We start from the raw sequence: 18,160 nt of genomic DNA on the forward strand, positions 1-18,160 counted from the left end.
ACCTGTATTACAAGATGACTTCCGCTTATCAGTACACAACTGCTGGGATGCGGTTTGTCCACCTTTGGAGTGCATTTCTTGTGCAGGTCTGAGACAATGGATTGGGTCATTATTGCCTGTCCTCTCTATGATGAGGCCTGTTTGAACTTCTGTCATATCCATGCTCAGTTCATCTTCAGGAAAGTCTGGATCTCTATTAGATGGTGCCTTTGTCAACGAAGGTTTAGCCATTCCAGAATATCTTGCATTAACGCTGATGTCTTTTGGCTTTGAGACACTTAGGATGTTTTCTAATCCAGGGTTTAAATTAATTGCACATGATGACAGTCCAATAGTGTCTCTGTGTCTCTTTTCCATAGAAGACACAGCTTTTCTGTCGCTGTCAAAAATGTCCAAATTTGGAGGATTTGACAGATCTGTTGTGATTTTACCGGTGTCACTCTTAATTATGTCCATGCACATGTCCTCTGCTGTGAACCTCACGGTTTTCTCTCTGCATTCTTCTTCAGCGTTCACCCTTAGGCACCTTTTGGGCACAAAACACAAAATCTTTGACACACTGGTACACTGACTACTTCCATCCATCCATCTTATTCCGCTTATCAGAGATTGGGCCGCGGGGGCAGCAGCCTAAGCAGAGAAGCCCAGACTTCCCTCTCCCCAGCCACTTCGTCCAGCTTCTCCCTGGGGATCCCGAGGCGTTCCCAGGCCAGCCGGGAGACACAGTTTAACCAACGTGTCCTGGGTCTTCCCCGTGGCCTCCTACCGGTCGGACGTGCCCTACACACCTCCCGAGGGAGGCGTTCGTGTGGCATCCTGACCAGATGCCCGAACAGCCTCATCTGGCTCCTCTCGATGTGGAGGAGCAGCGGTTTTACTTTGAGCTCCTCCCGCATGACAGAGCTTCTCACCCTATCTCGAGGGGAGAGCCCCGCCCCCGGCAGAGAAAACTCATTTCAGCCGCTTGTCCTTTCCGTATAACCCAAAGCTCATGACTATAGATGAGGATGGGAACGTAGATCAACCAGTAAATTGAGAGCTTTGCCTTCCGGCTCAGCTCCTTCTTTATCACAACGGATCGATACAGCGTCCGCATTACTGAAGACGCTGCACCGATCCGCCTGTCGATCTCACGATCCATTCTTCCCTCACTCGTGAACAAGACTCCGAGGTACTTGAACTCCTTTACTTGGGGCAAGATCTCCTCGTCCTTTTCTGGGCGAGAAAAACACTGACTACTGTGTCCTATAATTAATTACGACAAATTACCATTTGACTAGAACAGTGGTTCCCAAACTTTTTTTTACCAAGTACCACCTCAAAAAACATTTGACTCTCCAAGTACCACCATAATGCCCAACATTAAAATACAGTAGCGAGTATACGAGGCAGAGGTTTAATTTAACAAGTATATTTAATATCTTTGGCCACTGTAACATTACACAGTCTGAACAGTAACACTGTGTTTGAATTTTTAAATAAGTGATTCTTTGGCATACCACTAGATGGAGCCTGCATACCACAGACTAGAACATAAGACGACCCATCTTGGTCTGGACAAATACTCTTAAAACCAAAATAAAAGAAGAAAAAAAATACACATCACACAGTATTTCCTAGCTGCTCGACAATGTCGACTAATGTAAATGAAAAGCCAATGTGAGATGTACAGAAAACGTACCTGTCTTCTGATGCTGTAAAAAACAATTTGAACAATGGTTAGTAGGCTCCTTAAAAATTGACATTATGAGGAAGTTCAATTTGTTAACTGAAATAAAAGTACCGGTACCCTTTGGTGTCCTAGTGGCTTGCTTCTGTGGGTTCTCTTGGTTCTGTGATTGTTGTGACCCTCTATCAGACTGAGAGTACATTTCTTTTGCGGGAAATAGCCCCTGAAAAGGATCGTCATCGTCGTCAGCGGTCAATCCTGTAACGCCGCCAGTGTTTGTCACGTCCATATTAACGTCTTCATCTTGACAGAGTGTGCTGCCACGGGATGATTCTCTAACATTCCCCGCATTTCTAAAGAAAGACGGAACGAGATTTTCTTTATCCACATTGACCTTTTGGGTTTTGGTCTGGGAGAGGCTTGGGTTAACGGTAGCATTAGAAAGTTTCATCTTCAATGCAGTTGGTTTTGAAAGACTTGGCAGAGAGTGGGTCAAAGTAGGACCAAAGCTTGGCACTGATTGACTGAAACCTGTGTTTCTGCCATCAGGTGGAAATTCAAACCCTCTGGCCATGTTGAATGTATGCCTTAGGTTAATATCTGTGAATACACAATCTGATGTACTCTTTCCACTTGGAAGGAAGTTGGAACCACTCTTCTGTGGAGCACCGAAGAGATCGTCTTCACAAAAGGCAATGTTGACAGTGTGAGACTGGGTCATGTCCAAAAATCCATCATCCTCACAATAAATCATGGTTTTCTCTCCAAAGCCTGTGTCCAGGTTGGCCTGAAGACAAATAACATGTAGGTCAGGTGTGTCAAACGTACGGCCCGAGGGTCGGATCAGGCCCGCGAACAGGTTTTATCCGGCACGCGGGATGAGTTTGCGAAGCATAAAAATGAACCTGAAATTTTTTAATGAAAGCTGTTCTAAATGTGTCCACTGGATGTCGCAATAGCAATACTTTGTATCTTTGTAGATGATGCTATATATGTATAAAATAAACTACATGATGTTAGTATATCAGTCGAGGAAAATGATCAAACTACATAAATAACATACTGTACCGTAATTTGATTTTGATATAATTTTTTTATTTTGATGGATTGAAAATTAACACCAGTGAGTTGACTGATGAAGATTATCACATAATTTATTCAGAAAATATAAATAACGACAAAGTATATATACGGTACTATTAACCGCAACAGGTAATTGTAAAAAAAACAACATTATGATTTGTACAATTTCAAAATGTGCTTGTTCTATTTTTAAACAAAGAAAACAATCTGAAGTTGTCTTTATTTTTAAGTTATCGTGCCGTGATTTTAGCAGTCCGGCCCACTTGGGAGTAGATTTTTCTCCATGTGGCCCCCGATCTAAAATGAGTTTGACACCCCTGATGTAGATGAATGGCTTGCTTAAAGTGTTCAGTTTCATCTAGATCACAGGTGTCAAACTTAAAGTCCGAACTAGTCCGCCACATCATTTTATGTGGCCTGCAAATGCCTGGAAATAATTTGCGCCAATAAAGTACCTTATCTTTTCTTACTAAATGTATTCGTTCTTTCCATTTTGACAGAAAAACATGTATGTACTGCATGAAATTGCAAATCTTTTAAACTGTAATATTATCCAGTATTGCAAAAAATATTATATTATCATACTTTCCAAAAATGTTTGAAATTTGTCAAAATAAAAATGATTATATATCTGCTTGACTTGTGATTTCCAAAGCAATATAATCATCAAATTGTACACTGATAAATTAAAATAGAGTTTACGGTAAAATTGATGGTGGTTTCTTTTTTTTTTACAGAATAGGACCATAAATTGAAAAAACAAAACAAAACTAACATTGTTTTTACGATAAAATTATGTCGATTGAGGTGCCAGTTATTACCGTAAAATCTACGGTTGTTGTTTTTACAGTAAATGGAAAAAGGGCACCACTTTTTTACGGTAAAAACTGGCAGCTCAGTTGCCAGAAGTAAAAAAAAAAACAGTGGTATTGTCTTTCCATTTACAATATTTTGTAGAAACCACCGTATGATATTACAGTAAAATGCTCGCGATTAAGCCGCCAGTTTTTCCGTTTTATCATTCACCAAAATATGTAGTAAAAAAAAAACCTGCTTATTTAACAGAAAAAATCTGGTGATTAAGTTCCCAGTTTTTTTTAATGTAAAATCTAGATTTTTTTTTTACAGTGTACGTAAATATAATAATCAATTGCATATACAAATTGGTATATTACTCACTGTTACAAGCGGCCCCCTGAGGGATGTCATAACTACCATTTGACCTTCAACAAGTTTGACAACTCTGATCTGGGTGATAGCAGGGGCGATAAATCAATTTTATCAATACATTTTTTTTTTTGCAGGCGATTTAAAAAAAAAATCTTTGTTTTTTCTCCTTTTGCTCCGGCATACTTTTTGTCCCAGCAACCTCCGTAGCTTCCACCCCTCCCCCTCACACACACACACACACACACACACACACACACACACACACACACACACACACACACACACACACACACACACACACACACACACACACACACACACACACACGGCTAGTGCTAACGCAAATGAGAGCGAAATGTATGTTCTAAAGAAATGAATAGTGTCGTCAGTGGTTTTGTGGCAACAGGTATAGAACAAATGATTGCATGGCTCAAAGTTTGTTTGAAAAAAAAAAAACAGTTTAAAAATCACAGCACCAGAACAAACGGTTTCTAGGATCTGAAACCAAAGCATCCAGCCGAATGGATGCAATTTTTTACAAGAACACCAATGGGTTATACTTGTGTAGCGCTTTTGGTACTCAAAGTGCTTTGACACTATTTCCACATTCACCCATTCATACACACATTCACACACTGATGGCGGGAGCTGCCATGCAAAGCCCTAACCACGACCCATCACAACAAACAAACTCCAGCTAAAAAGCAGCTGACTGGGATAGAATTATTTACACAAAGTACCATGTATAGAATCATTTACACAAAGTACCATGTATGATAATAAAGGAGCACAGTAGGAAACGGTCACTAAAGCAGTCGCGAAAGATGTGGTGCCCAGATTGAGAAAAAAGCCTGTTTATCCACTCACTGAACTCAAAATCACATTTTTATTTATACAAGTATTCTTTATTTAAGACAGACGTTTTGCCTCCAATAAGAAGCTCTATAATGAATAACTTTTTTTGATTAAAACAATGCGTACTGATCAACATATGAGCAAAAGCATCAGAATAAATATACCGAAATTCGCTACAATAGCTAAATTTAATCTTTTTTGAAAATTATTTTTTTACAAAGTCTAATTTATATCTGTTCTAAAAAGAACCCACTTTATATAAAACATGAATTTTGCTCAGAGTCAGATGCAGTGTATGCAGTGCCATTTCAAACTACTAATTTTTGATAAAATAAAAAAGAAACTTGTTACGAATTATCACTGTCATTTCTGTTCATTGGTTTCTTAAAACAAAAACAAAAAAAATCGCAGAACATCGTAAGTCTAATTTTTTGTAAAAAAATCTAAAATTTTAATTTTTAGGCCATATCGCCACGCCTACCTTTTCTTTTTGCTCAGCGGTATGAAGTGGTGCATTCAACAGGGTTTCCATTCCTAAATTGGAGACAAATAATATGAATAATAGTAACCAGCTAATGAACCATAATGTGAAAATATACAAGTACCCATAATTTGTTGAATTTCATCTTCACTTGTCACCTGGACCCTATTAGAAATGTATTTATGATTGTGAAGAATGTTTTTAGTAAATATGAGGATGTCAATACAAATATTCATGTTACCGGTACCTATTTTGTGTTGGGACTGCTGTTGGGGTAAAAAAAAACAATTAGGAAACTGGTTTGCAATGCTATTAAAATAAATGTGTCTAAAAAATATTACATACTTGTCATTAGTTCTTGTAATGGACTTCGGTCAGATGAGGTCTTTTTCACATCCCTAGAAATAGGGAAAAACATTTATTGAAATGAAATTGTTCACTTTTTTTTAACACTGTATTTAATTAAATGACTGTCGTGTTTTACTTGGAAAAAAGAAGAACATCATTAGCTGGGGCAAAGCTGACTCTTCTGGAATTCCTTCTTTCCACTGGTTTGGCACTTTCCACCTTAATGAATACAAAAATAATCATCAGAAAAAAAGCCTGTAATTTTTAACTTTAAAAATGTCAAAATCTCAAATTGAGAAATCAGTTTACCTGGATTTCCTGTTGCTCTGAATCAGGAAATCGTATTGATTTCCGCGGGGCTTTTAATATCTGAAAATCATAAATTGACAGCATGGTTCATGCCATTGATTAGAGCAATATCAAATATTCACTGGATCCCCGCTATTTATGAGGGCTACATTCCCGACAAATAAACGCAAGTATATTATTTGACACTCTAATAAAGTGAAGTGAATTATATTTATATAGCGCTTTTCTCTAGTGACTCAAAGCGCTTTACATAGTGAAACCCAATATCTAAGTTACATTTAAACCAGTGTGGGTGGCACTGGGAGCAGGTGGGTAAAGTGTCTTGCCCAAGGACACAACAGCAGTGACTAGGATGGCGGAAGCGGGGATCGAACCTGCAACCCTCAAGTTGCTGGCACGGCCGCTCTACCAACCCAGCGGTAAAGCTTCTGCATCACTGCGTCACCATATGCTACGCCAGCTCGCTCTTCCCCCTTCAACAAGATATACGTTAACTTCCTCTGATTACAGCTCAACACTTACAGAAAAAGTGACTGTTGGATTATATTTAGCTACAAAACATTATCTGTCTTTCTGCAGACACACTTCCATGTGTCCAACTCCCTCTGTGGTGGTGCCTTTTATTTTTGGACTAAGTGAAGAACACAGAGGTTGATGACTAGAGGTGGGGGAAATAATCGATTTTTAGATGCATCGCAGTTCGGATATGGACGATTATAAAATCGATTAGTATATGTCAATAATCGATTTATTCAGTGGAAATAAAGTAATGTAGACATATTAAACATTTGGCTGACTGCAGGGAGCCATCTCACCAAGAGATCTGACCAGCTTCTTTTTTATAGGGCACCTATGTTCCAGTTTTGCACGCATTTCTATAAATGTAATAAATGTGATGGGAATTTCTTCTTACAAATCCACCGTCAGGGCTCGAATTTTACCGCGGCAACCACGGCAGGTGCCGCGACCGCCCTCGTCTTTCGCCGTAATGCCCAAAGAATTGACCAACATTTGCGGCAAGAACATGCCGTGACCGCCCTTGACTTTTTACTTGTTAATGGACGAGAGACGGCATAATGATAATTTGCGATGGTTAGTAATACCGTTTAATTTATTTATTAGAGCAAAACCGTCATTTATTAATGCATTTTCGGCAACACGAAGTCAGGCGCATGCGCACTAGCGGTGTTTGGCTGGATAATCATGGCAGACCAACGACACCTGCGGAGATTTCTCCACGGAGTAAACGGAGCCAAGCGCTTGTTTTAACGTCATTTTCCCTCGCTTCTCGCCGTGCGTTTAAGAGCGCACTGCTGTGTTTAGATGGAGACAGGTGTGGACAATATTGGAGACACTTGCCCCCACACTAAAAGTATACAGCGAAGGAGAAAACTATGGGCGATGGGTCGTGAACGTTGTCACAACTTGTTTATAAAGAATTTACTTTGTTGACTGGGATGTTCACTCATCCTTTATTTAACTGCAAACTGTATCAGTGTTCAAATAACATCAATACTGGCTAAAATGTTTTGTCATCTCATCGAATTGAACGCAGGCTGTGAAGATTGTTTATTCGATGTGAAAAGGATCACTACGGGGCTTTTTTGTTGGCCAAACTGTTGTACTGAAACACTCGGGAGGCGTTGGAGAAAAACAAAGCTTGTTTATTAGACTTCATCTTCATTAGCCAAACTGCTTTGTGTTTTATTTTGATATCAAAAAGTAAACACCAGTTGTTGTTTTTTTTACATTGTGTTTTTTTCATGTCAATTATTCATGTGACACAGCATTTTGTTAATGTTTTATTGTGTATAGTTAATTCCTATACGACATATTTCTGCTCAAACTCTTAATGGATCTGTCCCGATACAGCATCTACATCTACATATAACATACAAAACTTAAATAAATAAATCAAAACTCTCTTTATCAAAATGTAAAAATAGAGATAAAAGCATCATGTAATGACAAAAAGCTGACAAGTTGATGTTATTAAAGAATTTAAAAAACTAATATTTGTCTATAAATATATGGATAACGTTTTTCTGTAGTCTTTTTATTAGACACTACAAATGACATGATGGTATTACGTTCACACCCCAACACTGCTTTACCTAACAATTAGTACCGTATTTTTCGGACTATAAGTCGCAGTTTTTTTCATAGTTTGGCCGGGGGGTGCGACTTATACTCAGGAGCGACTTATGTGTGACATTATTAACACATTACCGGAAAATATAAAATAATATTATTTAGCTCATTCACGTAAGAGACTAGACGTATAGGATTTCATGGGTTTTAGCGATTAGGAGTGACAGATTGTTTGGTAAACGTATAGCATGTTCTATATGTTATAGTTATTTGAATGACTCTTACCATAATATGTTACGTTAACATACCAGGCACGTTCTCAGTTGGTTACTTATGCGTCATATAACGTACACTTATTCAGCCTGTTGTTTACTATTCTTTATTTATTTTAAATTGCCTTTCAAATGTCTATTCTCGGTGTTGGGTTTTTTCAAATAAATTTTCCCAAAAAATGCGACTTATACTCCAGTGCGACTTATATGTTTTTTTCCTTTTTTATTATGCGTTTTCGGCCGGAGTGACTTATACTCCGAAAAATACGGTAATAATGATTTCAATATTGATAACAATAATCTTAATTATTACTTTGGCCATAATTGGCACCCGTAGATCTCATAAAATGAACACTATTTGCCTCTATTTTTTTATGTATATATATATATATATATATATATATATATATACACACACACATACATACATACATACATACATACATACATACATACATACACACACACACACACACACATATATCTCCTGTCTCGAAAGAAAATAACGTTTGCCTCGGTGCCCTTCTTACTTGCCTTGGTGCCCTAAAATATGAGCCCTCCTTGCCTTGACCTAAAAAAGTTACAATTCGAGGCCTGCACTGTTTTTAAAAAGTGATAAAAGCTTATATAGTGAAACCAAATTAAATGTAAAACTGCACCAATATACCTAATTTAAAGATGCACTAATATTAGATTTTTAATCGAATCGTAGCTCCTGAATCAAAATGGAATCGTGAAGTGGCCAAAGATTCCCACCTCTATTGATGGTGTGGTTCAAATATCCCAGAAGTGCATCAACTTTGAAATTTTCGGAACGGATTTCTAAAAGTGCAAAAAAATCAACATTGTCCCCCAAAGGTAAGTATTGATAATTTTACTTGTAGTTGTATTTGTTTGCATACATATCTGTCCTTATAGTGCTGATAAACAAAGTCAATATGTTTTTTTTGCTTACGAAAAATGTCTGTTCGAGGCCGCAGCCATGAAAATCCACAAAATTTGTGTAACATTTAATCCAGGCAAAAAGCTCCACTATGGTTACATAGCATCATATCAATGCACAATTATTCACTCTTAATGGTATTTTATGATGTTTTTAAACTATTCAGTTTGTATTCAAAATTGTATTTTATTTTTATATACTCAAAGTTCCATATAATGCGGTCGTTGGCGTCCATAAAATACCGATTGCGTTATTCCCGATGTCATGGTATGTAAAAATCCTTCGTTTCTTACCCTTTTCTTTTTCGAAAAAGTTATGCCTTGTAGCTCGGCTGCCTAAACCAGTAGGTTTGGACATCACTGGTTCGATATTGTTATTCTATCTTTTTTATATATACAAACCGGTTTTCCTTCTTTAAGGAGACTTTAATAAAGATTTAATGTGTAAGTTTGTAAATACGCAATAATTTGGTGGAAAACATTGTAATTTACTCTGTTGGGGTAAAAAATCGGAGTCCATGGCATGATGGCGTTACTGTATATAAGACATCAGGTTATATTGAACCACGTTATAGCGAACTTTGACTTTACCTTAAGTATGCTCATGGCGCTGATGCAATCTGTGGGGACTTGACACTGTCATAGTGACAACACTGCATGAAATTAATTGATTGATCATTTTATTGAACTCCTGTAAAGTATAATTTGTAGAAAACTGCATAGAAAAATTTTAAGTTATAGGGAATTTGTGTTTATTTCAATTAATCGATTACATAATTGATTTATTAATTAGATTTAATGGAGTTTGCATGTTCTCCCCGTGACTGCGTGGGTTCCCTCCGGGTACTCCGGCTACCTCCCACCTCCAAAAACATGCACCTGGGGATAGGTTGATTGGCAACACTAAAAATTGGCCCTAGTGTGTGAATGTGAGTGTGAATGTTGTCTGTCTATCTGTGTTGGCTCTGCGATGAGGTGGCGACTTGTCCAGGGTGTACCCCGCCTTCCGCCCGATTGTAGCTGAGATAGGCTCCAGCGCCCCCGCGACCCCGAAGGGAATAAGCGGTAGAAAATGGATGGATGGATGGAAATAGATTGTTTTTAAGATTGCCTTTTCAAAAAGGAACCATCTGTTGAAAACCCCATTTGAGAATTCTAGGAAATATGGCAGGAACAGCTTTTTTCCTGTTAATTATAAGTACATTTGTTAATTAACTTAATAAAATAATTACATTAATTAATCAAGTTTTTATTTTTGACATTAAAGGATTTTCTTTGGGTTACTGAACTAATCCATTTGCTTTTTATTTCATGTATTTATGACAATTAAGGGAGCTATGATGTTTTGAAGTTAATTTTCCAAAATACAGGTCACACAATTTTCTATCGCCTTAATGGATAATTCAAGACAAAAAAAAAAAGATTGATTCTTAAACTTAAAAAATTTGTAGCGCCCTTAATATTTGGCTGACCACAACGGCTCAATTACCATTGGAACGTTTTTTCAAGGTCTTTGCAATGGTATCAATTGCTTTGAGATATTTTGCATTTGATATGTTTTGTCACGTACCAATACTAATGTGCTTTATTATCACATATTTATAAATGACTGATTTAGGATGAATGAGTCATGTTTTCAGTGGGAAAAAAACAACCTATTTTTGGAGAGAATAATACTAAAAATTGTATATATAAAAAAAGAAACCTGTGCATTTGCGGGGGCTTTAATGCTATATCGCAACAATACAGAACATCCATCGTATTCCTTTCTTCAAAAGTACATTGTATTACTCACAGAAGAAATGTGTCTATTGGAGAATCCGCTGTTTTCACTGTAACAAAAAAAAAAGGTCATTTAATGTGTCTACATCTAACGGAGTACACATTGAAAGAGTAAAAGAAACCACATTTTTGGATGTAATAACAGATGATAAAATTAACTGGAAATCTCATTAAAAAAAATACACAAAACAAAGTGGCATAAATATGTCAATAATGAATAAAGCCAAATATGTTCTGGACCACAACTCACTCCATATTCTCTACCGAGCTATTACATAAAACATTACATAGAAATATTGGAAAATAATTATAAAAGTATGCTTCATTCACTTACCACGTGACAAAAATGATCAGTTAGAATAATACATAACGTTGGCTATCGAGAACATTCAAACCCTTTATTTATTGAATCATAAATATTGAAGTGCAATGATTTGGCGCATTTGTGAAGAACTCAAATTATTTACAAAGCAAACTATAACCTGCTACATATGTACAAAAAATACTCCCAACAAAAGAGGGGAAATATAACCTTAGGGAAAACTAATTTAAAACATATGTAGGTACGTACAACACTTAAGACCTTTAGTATGTCAGTATGTGGAATTAAATTATGTAATGGTTAAAGCAAATAAATTAAACAATGTATTAATATGATCCGATGTTCAAAGTCAAAATGTTTACAAAGTTCAAGGAAGAAAAATCTTGATAAACATCTTAAACATTGTTGAAATAAGAGAAAATCTTATTCGTCTCATAATGTGAACCATAATTTACTATTTATTTATGAGACCTTTATTTGTATTTTTGCATTTATTAATGATTTACTTACTCTTTTGTCTATTTATTTATTGTTGTGTTACACAATGAGTAGTAACAAATGTGTTAGTAATCGCTATGATACGTAAAGGGGTAGGATTTGAAAAACTCTGCTTCTTCCTACTCCTTTTTAGGACATGCTGTAATGAGAAACTGTAATTATGTGATGTCTCATATTGTAATTGTATGCACATTGGAAATAAACTAACACAATAACCATAACCAATGATTATTATATATTTTGTATTATTATAAATGACATGACATGTTTTACTCACTCATTCTTGCCAGGGTCCAGGGGCTCCATTTTGACCTACAAAACAATTATTTTGCCATTAGAACGAAAGGCCTCTTCTCACTAGTATTTTAAGTAAATCGAGTAAAAGTAAAACTTGTAGTCTAAGTTACCTACAATATTTGTAAGGAAATGTGACGTCATTCAGTGATTGAAAACGCATTTATAGTAACAATAATGACCAGTGAAGCTGAAAAATAGATTTTCAGACAAGTGTGTGCGTTGTAAGAAACGCTAATTTTGCAATGTACATTAAGTATATTTATATAAATTAAGTAAGAGCTCCTTTGTAAACAAACGCCCGCCCAAGTGCAAACGGAGCCTACACTATAGCTGTCTGTTAGCATACGCTATTTGTATTTGGCTAAACATATGCGAGACAATGTTAAAGTAAAGAAACGTCGCACAAACACAACAATGATGTCGTACATACCTTCCAGTTGTTCCTAGTCAAATAATTAAAATGATTGTGGCTACTTGGTAAACAACAGTTTCATTCCGTCATGGCGAGAAGCTAACGTCTTGAGTTTTGAATTGTGCCGCCCCTGCGCAAATGCGCGTGCGCAGTAAGTAGACCATATCAGCGTACATAATACGGCTGTAATTTATTTCGTAATTATTTACATATTTATGTATTCGTCTTTTTTTAGAATAATCTTACGTAATTATTTAATAACACAATTTATATATATTTTTTAAAATATTAAGCAAAATGAGATTAGGACTGATACCGGAAGTGACGCACAAAAGCGGAAATGAATTAAGCAGGAAGTGACGCTAAAAAAGCGGAAAGACGTTGGTGACTGGTCTTTTTTGAAATTAGTGCGGGTTTTTTTTTTGCCTGTTGACAAGTTCGTGTCACGTTTTGGTTAAGGTAGGGTATATTATCGGTTATACGTGCGTAAATACCGTACACAAATGCTGCCTTGCTCACTGGCTCGTTGTTGTATTATATATATGTTTCTCGTCACTGTAGGCGCTGACATCTTGGATAGGACAATGTCAAAAATTCCCAGAGGTGAGCTCAGTCAGCTCTCTTCCTAATCAAGTTGAAACAATCTGTTGAAAAACATGAGTTGTGTCGTGTTATTCTCTAGGAGGGAATTTTCTTGCAGACTCAAAAAAAGCAGCCGCTCATAGAAATTACGTGAAAGAGGCAGCACCTGCAACCAATCCCCCAAAAGACGATGTCCTCAAACAAAAAGAAAACGTGATGCGGTAATATATCTTTTTTTTTTTACTGCCTTATGTACCTACCAGTGTTTTTCAACCACTGTGCCGCGGCACGCTAGTGTGCCATGAGATACAGTCTGGTCTGCCGTGGGGAGATTATGTCATTTCACCTAATTGGGTTAAAAATATTTTTTGCAAGCCAGTAATTATAATCCGCAAATGTGCCATTGTTGAGTGTCTGTGCTGTCTAGAGCTCGGCAGAGTAACCGTGTAATACTCCTTCATATCAGTAGGTGGCAGCAGGTAGCTGATAGCTCTGTAGATGTCGGGAACATGGTTTGTCGTGATCACAATATGCGGAAGGCAGCGTGTAGTTAAAAAGGTATCTAACTTCAACCCAAAATAAGCAAAGGCGAGATAAGAAAAGACATTGACGCTTAGGGATGGCTATGCAAAACTAAACTAAAACTGAACTGGCTGCAAAGTAAACAAAAACAGAATGCTGGACGACAGCAAAGACTTACAGCGTGTGGAGCAGACGGCGTCCACAAAGTACGTCCGTACATGACAATCAACAATGTCCCCACAAAGAAGGATAGCGTCCGCACAACTTGTATAGTCTTGATTGCGAGAAGAAAAAAAAACAGGTGTGGGGAATAGCGTTCAAGGAAGACACGAAACTGCTACAGGAAAATACCAACAAAAGAGGAAAAGTCACCAAAATAGGAACGCAAGACAAGAACTAAAACACTACACACAGGAAAACACCCACAAAAAACTCTAAATAAGTCGCGGCGTGATGTGACAGGTGGTGACAGTACACCTACTTTGAGACAAGAGCTATGGTGATGCATCCTTGGTTATGGTTTGAATTCGTATCCAACAATTGTGAGAATGACTTTTTATTGTCAATAACGGCTACTGAGTTTAATTTTTTTATGTTTTCTGCTGGTGGTGTCCCTCCGCATTTTTTCAATGAAAAAAATGTGCCTTGGCTCAGAAAAGGTTGAAAAATACTGACCTAGACAATGGAGAAACAATGCGTTTACTTTTCTGCAAGTTGAAAAACAACACCATTTTAATGATATTATTTGGTTTATATATTATATTATTATTATTATTATACATTATATTATAACTATTTCAAAACAGGTTACAAAGGTTTCTAATTTAATAATAAAATATATCTATTAACCCACTGAAGTATCGGCCATATGCTAATACTATCCTTAGGATTGTTACTGTCAATATTTGTATCGATCCGCCCACCTTTGTTTATAACCAAGAGCTCTAGCTTAGCTGTTAGCAAATCCTCCTACGGTGTGTAGTGTAGCATTCCTTGTCCTCCAGTGATAATGATACTTATAAGAAACATGATTTATTTGGGATTTGCTTATTATGAAAGTGGGCTTTGCGCTGTGGAGGGACATTAGCCGCTAAAGAGGACGTGATTGTTCGGTTGTTGCTGGCAAATTTGCGGTATATAACAAGAAAGTTTCATCAACATGCATTATCGGTAGTATTAAAAGGTCATTTATAGCGTTCATTTCATGCAACCCTAAGTCCAATATTAGACTATGTTTGAACACGTCTCAGAGGTGTGTTGCCCAAAACCTAGCCTGGTGCACATTACTGTCATAACATCGTCACGCATGATTGGGTGAATTTCAAGTTTTAATTGTATAAAAGAGGGTAAACCGTACTCATAAAATTGTTTAAAATAAGTCATACTTTTTTATTTCTTTTTTTTTTTACTATACTTTCACTGCTTAAGTGTTTGGATCAACTTTGGATGTATCGGTCTGTTATAAGTTTGTATTTTTTATTTATTTTTTTATTGGTAGTTTTATGCCCTTTTTGTCAAAGAAAACATTTTGTATATGGCAAAAACACAACATTTGCAATATTTTCCCGGAAAAAAAAACTTTTCAAAGTGGAATACTTGATGTGAGTAATTGGAAACTTTATTAGCTCAATATTTCATAACAATGTTGATTTTAATTAATTATTATTTTTTGAGCAACTATTTCCACATTCACCCAAAAAAGTAACTACAATTCTTGGGGACCCAAACGGGCCCTACTCATAAAATTGTTAAAATAAGTCATACTTTTTTTTCTTTTTTTTTTTTTTACTGTTCTTTTGATCTATCAGTCTATTACAAGTTTTGTTGTTTTTTTTGCCCTTTTTTGTCAAAGAAAAAAAGAAAAACATTTTTATAAAAAAATAGCAATACTTTCCGGGGAAAAAACTTTTCAAAGTGGACTACTTGATAAGTAATTAGGAAACTTAAATAGTTCAATATTTCATCACATTAATTTTAATTATTATTATTTATTTTTTTAGCAATTATGACCGTTTAAAAAATAAAATAAAATAAAAAGTCGCGCTAAAGTTCTTGGGGACCCAAAAGTGTAATGTGGGGTACCTACCTACTCATATAAGTGTTAAAATAAGTCATACTTTTTTCTTTCTTTCCTTCTACTGTACTTTCAACACTTAAGTCTCTGGATCAACTTTGGATCTATCAGTCTATTATACGTTTTTATTTTATTTTGTTCATGCCTTTTTTGTCAAAGAAAACAATATATATGGCAAAAACACAACATTTTCCCCCCAAAAATGTGAAGTAATCGGGGCCTTGAATAGGTCAATAGTTCATAACAACATTGATTTTAATTCTTTTTTTTTTCTTATTCTTTTTTTCGCAGTGACAATTTTTGAGAAAAAAAACATGCATGGCAGCTCTGTGTTTTGACAGTAGTGTTAACATTGGAACTTTTTCTCATTACATTTCCCCTGTAAATTATTTTATTCTACTTTTTTTTTTTCAAGTCAATAGTATTTGTAGAATATGTTGCGGACTGCCCTTTAATTGCTGCATTAAAAATAGCTTCTTTTTCTGTCCAGAAAACATGTTGCCCACAAGGTTTACAAAGGGTAAGCAGCACTTTTCCATTCAATTTGCTCTCACACATTAAGGGTTTATTTATCATCTTCACACATTTGCTGCCGTGTCTTCCCACAGCGTTTCAACAAGGCATGATGCGCAGGAACACCTGAAGGAGCAGAACCAACAGTTAATGGCTGCTAATGAGGAACTGCAAACAATCCTCACAGAAGAACAGGTTGAGACATAAACAACTATTTGATTTGACGCTACTACGTGCAGTCTTATACCCAAGTGTTATTTCTAATACACAGAAACGACTCGCTCACATGGAGCGGCAGTTTTGTGTCCTTGAAAAGGAAAATTCGGAGGTGACCAAAAACCTCCAGGACTGCCAGATACTGCTAGTGGCTGCAAAAATAGACCCCAGTAAGTATTCTTCACAACCTGCTTAAATGTTGTTGATTGCTTGTTGGAAATGAACAATTTCCTTGGTACTCAGTCTCTGGAGAAGTCGTCGGAGAAGCTGCACGCGAAATGAAAGAACAAAGGAAAGAAGTAATGGTAGGAACTTCTGTTTCAGTTTGTTTATACGTATTGTTGCGCTCCTAAAGCCTGCTAAATCAATAAACTATGTGTCCTGTTTTAGAGCGTTTCCACAGACCTTCTGAAGGAATTAAAGGATTTTGGTGTCATGGCAACTCAGCAGCAATCTTGTCTACAGGTCATTATTTTACTATCATTCGCATTCCAGCATTGACGTTTGGCACGTTATGAATATCCCTTATTGTACACACCTGCAGGAGATACAGACAACAATTACCCACCTGACGGAAGCAAGGGAGCAGATGATGCAAGAGAGGGAGACTTTTTCCCTGGAAGCGGCCGACATGGAAAAAGCTCTAATGGAGGCAGAAGCTCTGTTGTTGTAAACTTGTACAACAAAAATGAGTGTCATATTTGAGAATATATTGTTTAATATTATTGTTATTCAGTCCTAATACATGTTTTTCTGCTCTCTTTTTCCATCTGTTCATTTGAAATTATTGAGGAATTATTTACACAATCTCTCATTCACTAAGACTGCCAATATTTTTTTCTTTAAGTTATTTTATGAAACAACCAGCTATTTATGTATATTATGGACTTTGTATCTCATAATTTTAACTTTATCTCAGAAATTAGGATTATACCATAATTAGTAGAGATGTCCGATAATGGCTTTTTTGCCGATGTCCGATATTGTCCAACTCTTAATTACCGATTCCAATATCAACCGATACCGATATATACAGTCGTGGAATTAACACATTATTATGCCTAATTTTGTTGTCATGCCTCGCTAGATGCATTAAACAATGTAACAATGTTTTCCAAAATAAATCAACTCAAGTTATGGAAAAAAATGCCAACATGGCACTGCCATATTTATTATTGAAGTCACAAAGTGCATTATTTTTTTAACATGCCTCAAAACAGCAGCTTAGAATTTGGGACATGCTCTCCCTGAGAGAGCTTGAGGTGGGGGAGGGTATATTGTAGCGTCCCGGAAGAGTTAGTGCTGCAAGGGGTTCTGGGTATTTGTTCTGTAGTGTTTATGTTGTGTTACGGTGCGGATGTTCTCCCGAAATGTGTTTGTCATTCTTGTTTGGTGTGGGTTCACAGTGTGGCGCATATTTGTAACAGTGTTAAAGTTGGGAAACGCAACTGCTCTGTACTTCTCCCTACGTCAGTGTACCACTCCGTACGGCGGTGTTTTAAAAAGTCATAAATTTTACTTTTTGAGACCGATACCGATAATTTCCGATATTACATTTTAAAGCATTTATCGGCCGATAATATCGGCAGTCCGATATTATCGGACATCTCTAATAATTAGGACTTTTTATCTCAAAATTGCGATTACAAAATAAAATAAAATGTTATCATTTTGACCTTTTTATCTTAAAGTTTCAATGACTCCCAATAATTGTGGAACGCC

At 36.5% G+C, this 18,160-nt stretch overlaps 2 protein-coding genes across 2 annotated transcripts in view; one reads left to right on the forward strand and one right to left on the reverse strand.

Moving 5' to 3' along the window:
* The window catches only part of knl1 (kinetochore scaffold 1), a 30,890-nt gene extending 18,230 nt beyond the window's left edge, over positions 1-12,660 (reverse strand). The window contains exons 1-12 of the mRNA XM_061987172.2: positions 12,550-12,660; positions 12,100-12,134; positions 11,016-11,052; positions 5,916-5,975; positions 5,743-5,825; positions 5,604-5,656; positions 5,506-5,524; positions 5,383-5,423; positions 5,259-5,311; positions 1,790-2,456; positions 1,682-1,694; positions 3-526 (exon numbers count right to left, since the gene is read on the reverse strand). Of these exons, the coding sequence (XP_061843156.2) occupies positions 3-526; positions 1,682-1,694; positions 1,790-2,456; positions 5,259-5,311; positions 5,383-5,423; positions 5,506-5,524; positions 5,604-5,656; positions 5,743-5,825; positions 5,916-5,975; positions 11,016-11,052; positions 12,100-12,128 (1,579 nt within the window). The 5' untranslated portion in view covers positions 12,129-12,134; positions 12,550-12,660. The remainder of the gene's footprint in view (positions 1-2; positions 527-1,681; positions 1,695-1,789; positions 2,457-5,258; positions 5,312-5,382; positions 5,424-5,505; positions 5,525-5,603; positions 5,657-5,742; positions 5,826-5,915; positions 5,976-11,015; positions 11,053-12,099; positions 12,135-12,549) is intronic.
* Positions 12,661-12,866: 206 nt separating this feature from the next.
* On the forward strand, positions 12,867-18,119 carry knstrn (kinetochore localized astrin (SPAG5) binding protein). Its single transcript, XM_061986766.2, has 9 exons — positions 12,867-12,990; positions 13,093-13,134; positions 13,214-13,334; positions 16,200-16,229; positions 16,318-16,417; positions 16,494-16,608; positions 16,682-16,743; positions 16,829-16,903; positions 16,983-18,119. Exons 2-9 carry the CDS (start codon positions 13,116-13,118, stop codon positions 17,109-17,111), a joined length of 651 nt encoding a protein of 216 aa, XP_061842750.2. The 5' UTR covers positions 12,867-12,990; positions 13,093-13,115; the 3' UTR covers positions 17,112-18,119.
* Positions 18,120-18,160: the final 41 nt, after the last annotated feature.

This window comes from Nerophis lumbriciformis, linkage group LG26 (genome assembly GCF_033978685.3).
Source record: "Nerophis lumbriciformis linkage group LG26, RoL_Nlum_v2.1, whole genome shotgun sequence".
Classification (NCBI taxonomy): domain Eukaryota; kingdom Metazoa; phylum Chordata; class Actinopteri; order Syngnathiformes; family Syngnathidae; genus Nerophis; species Nerophis lumbriciformis.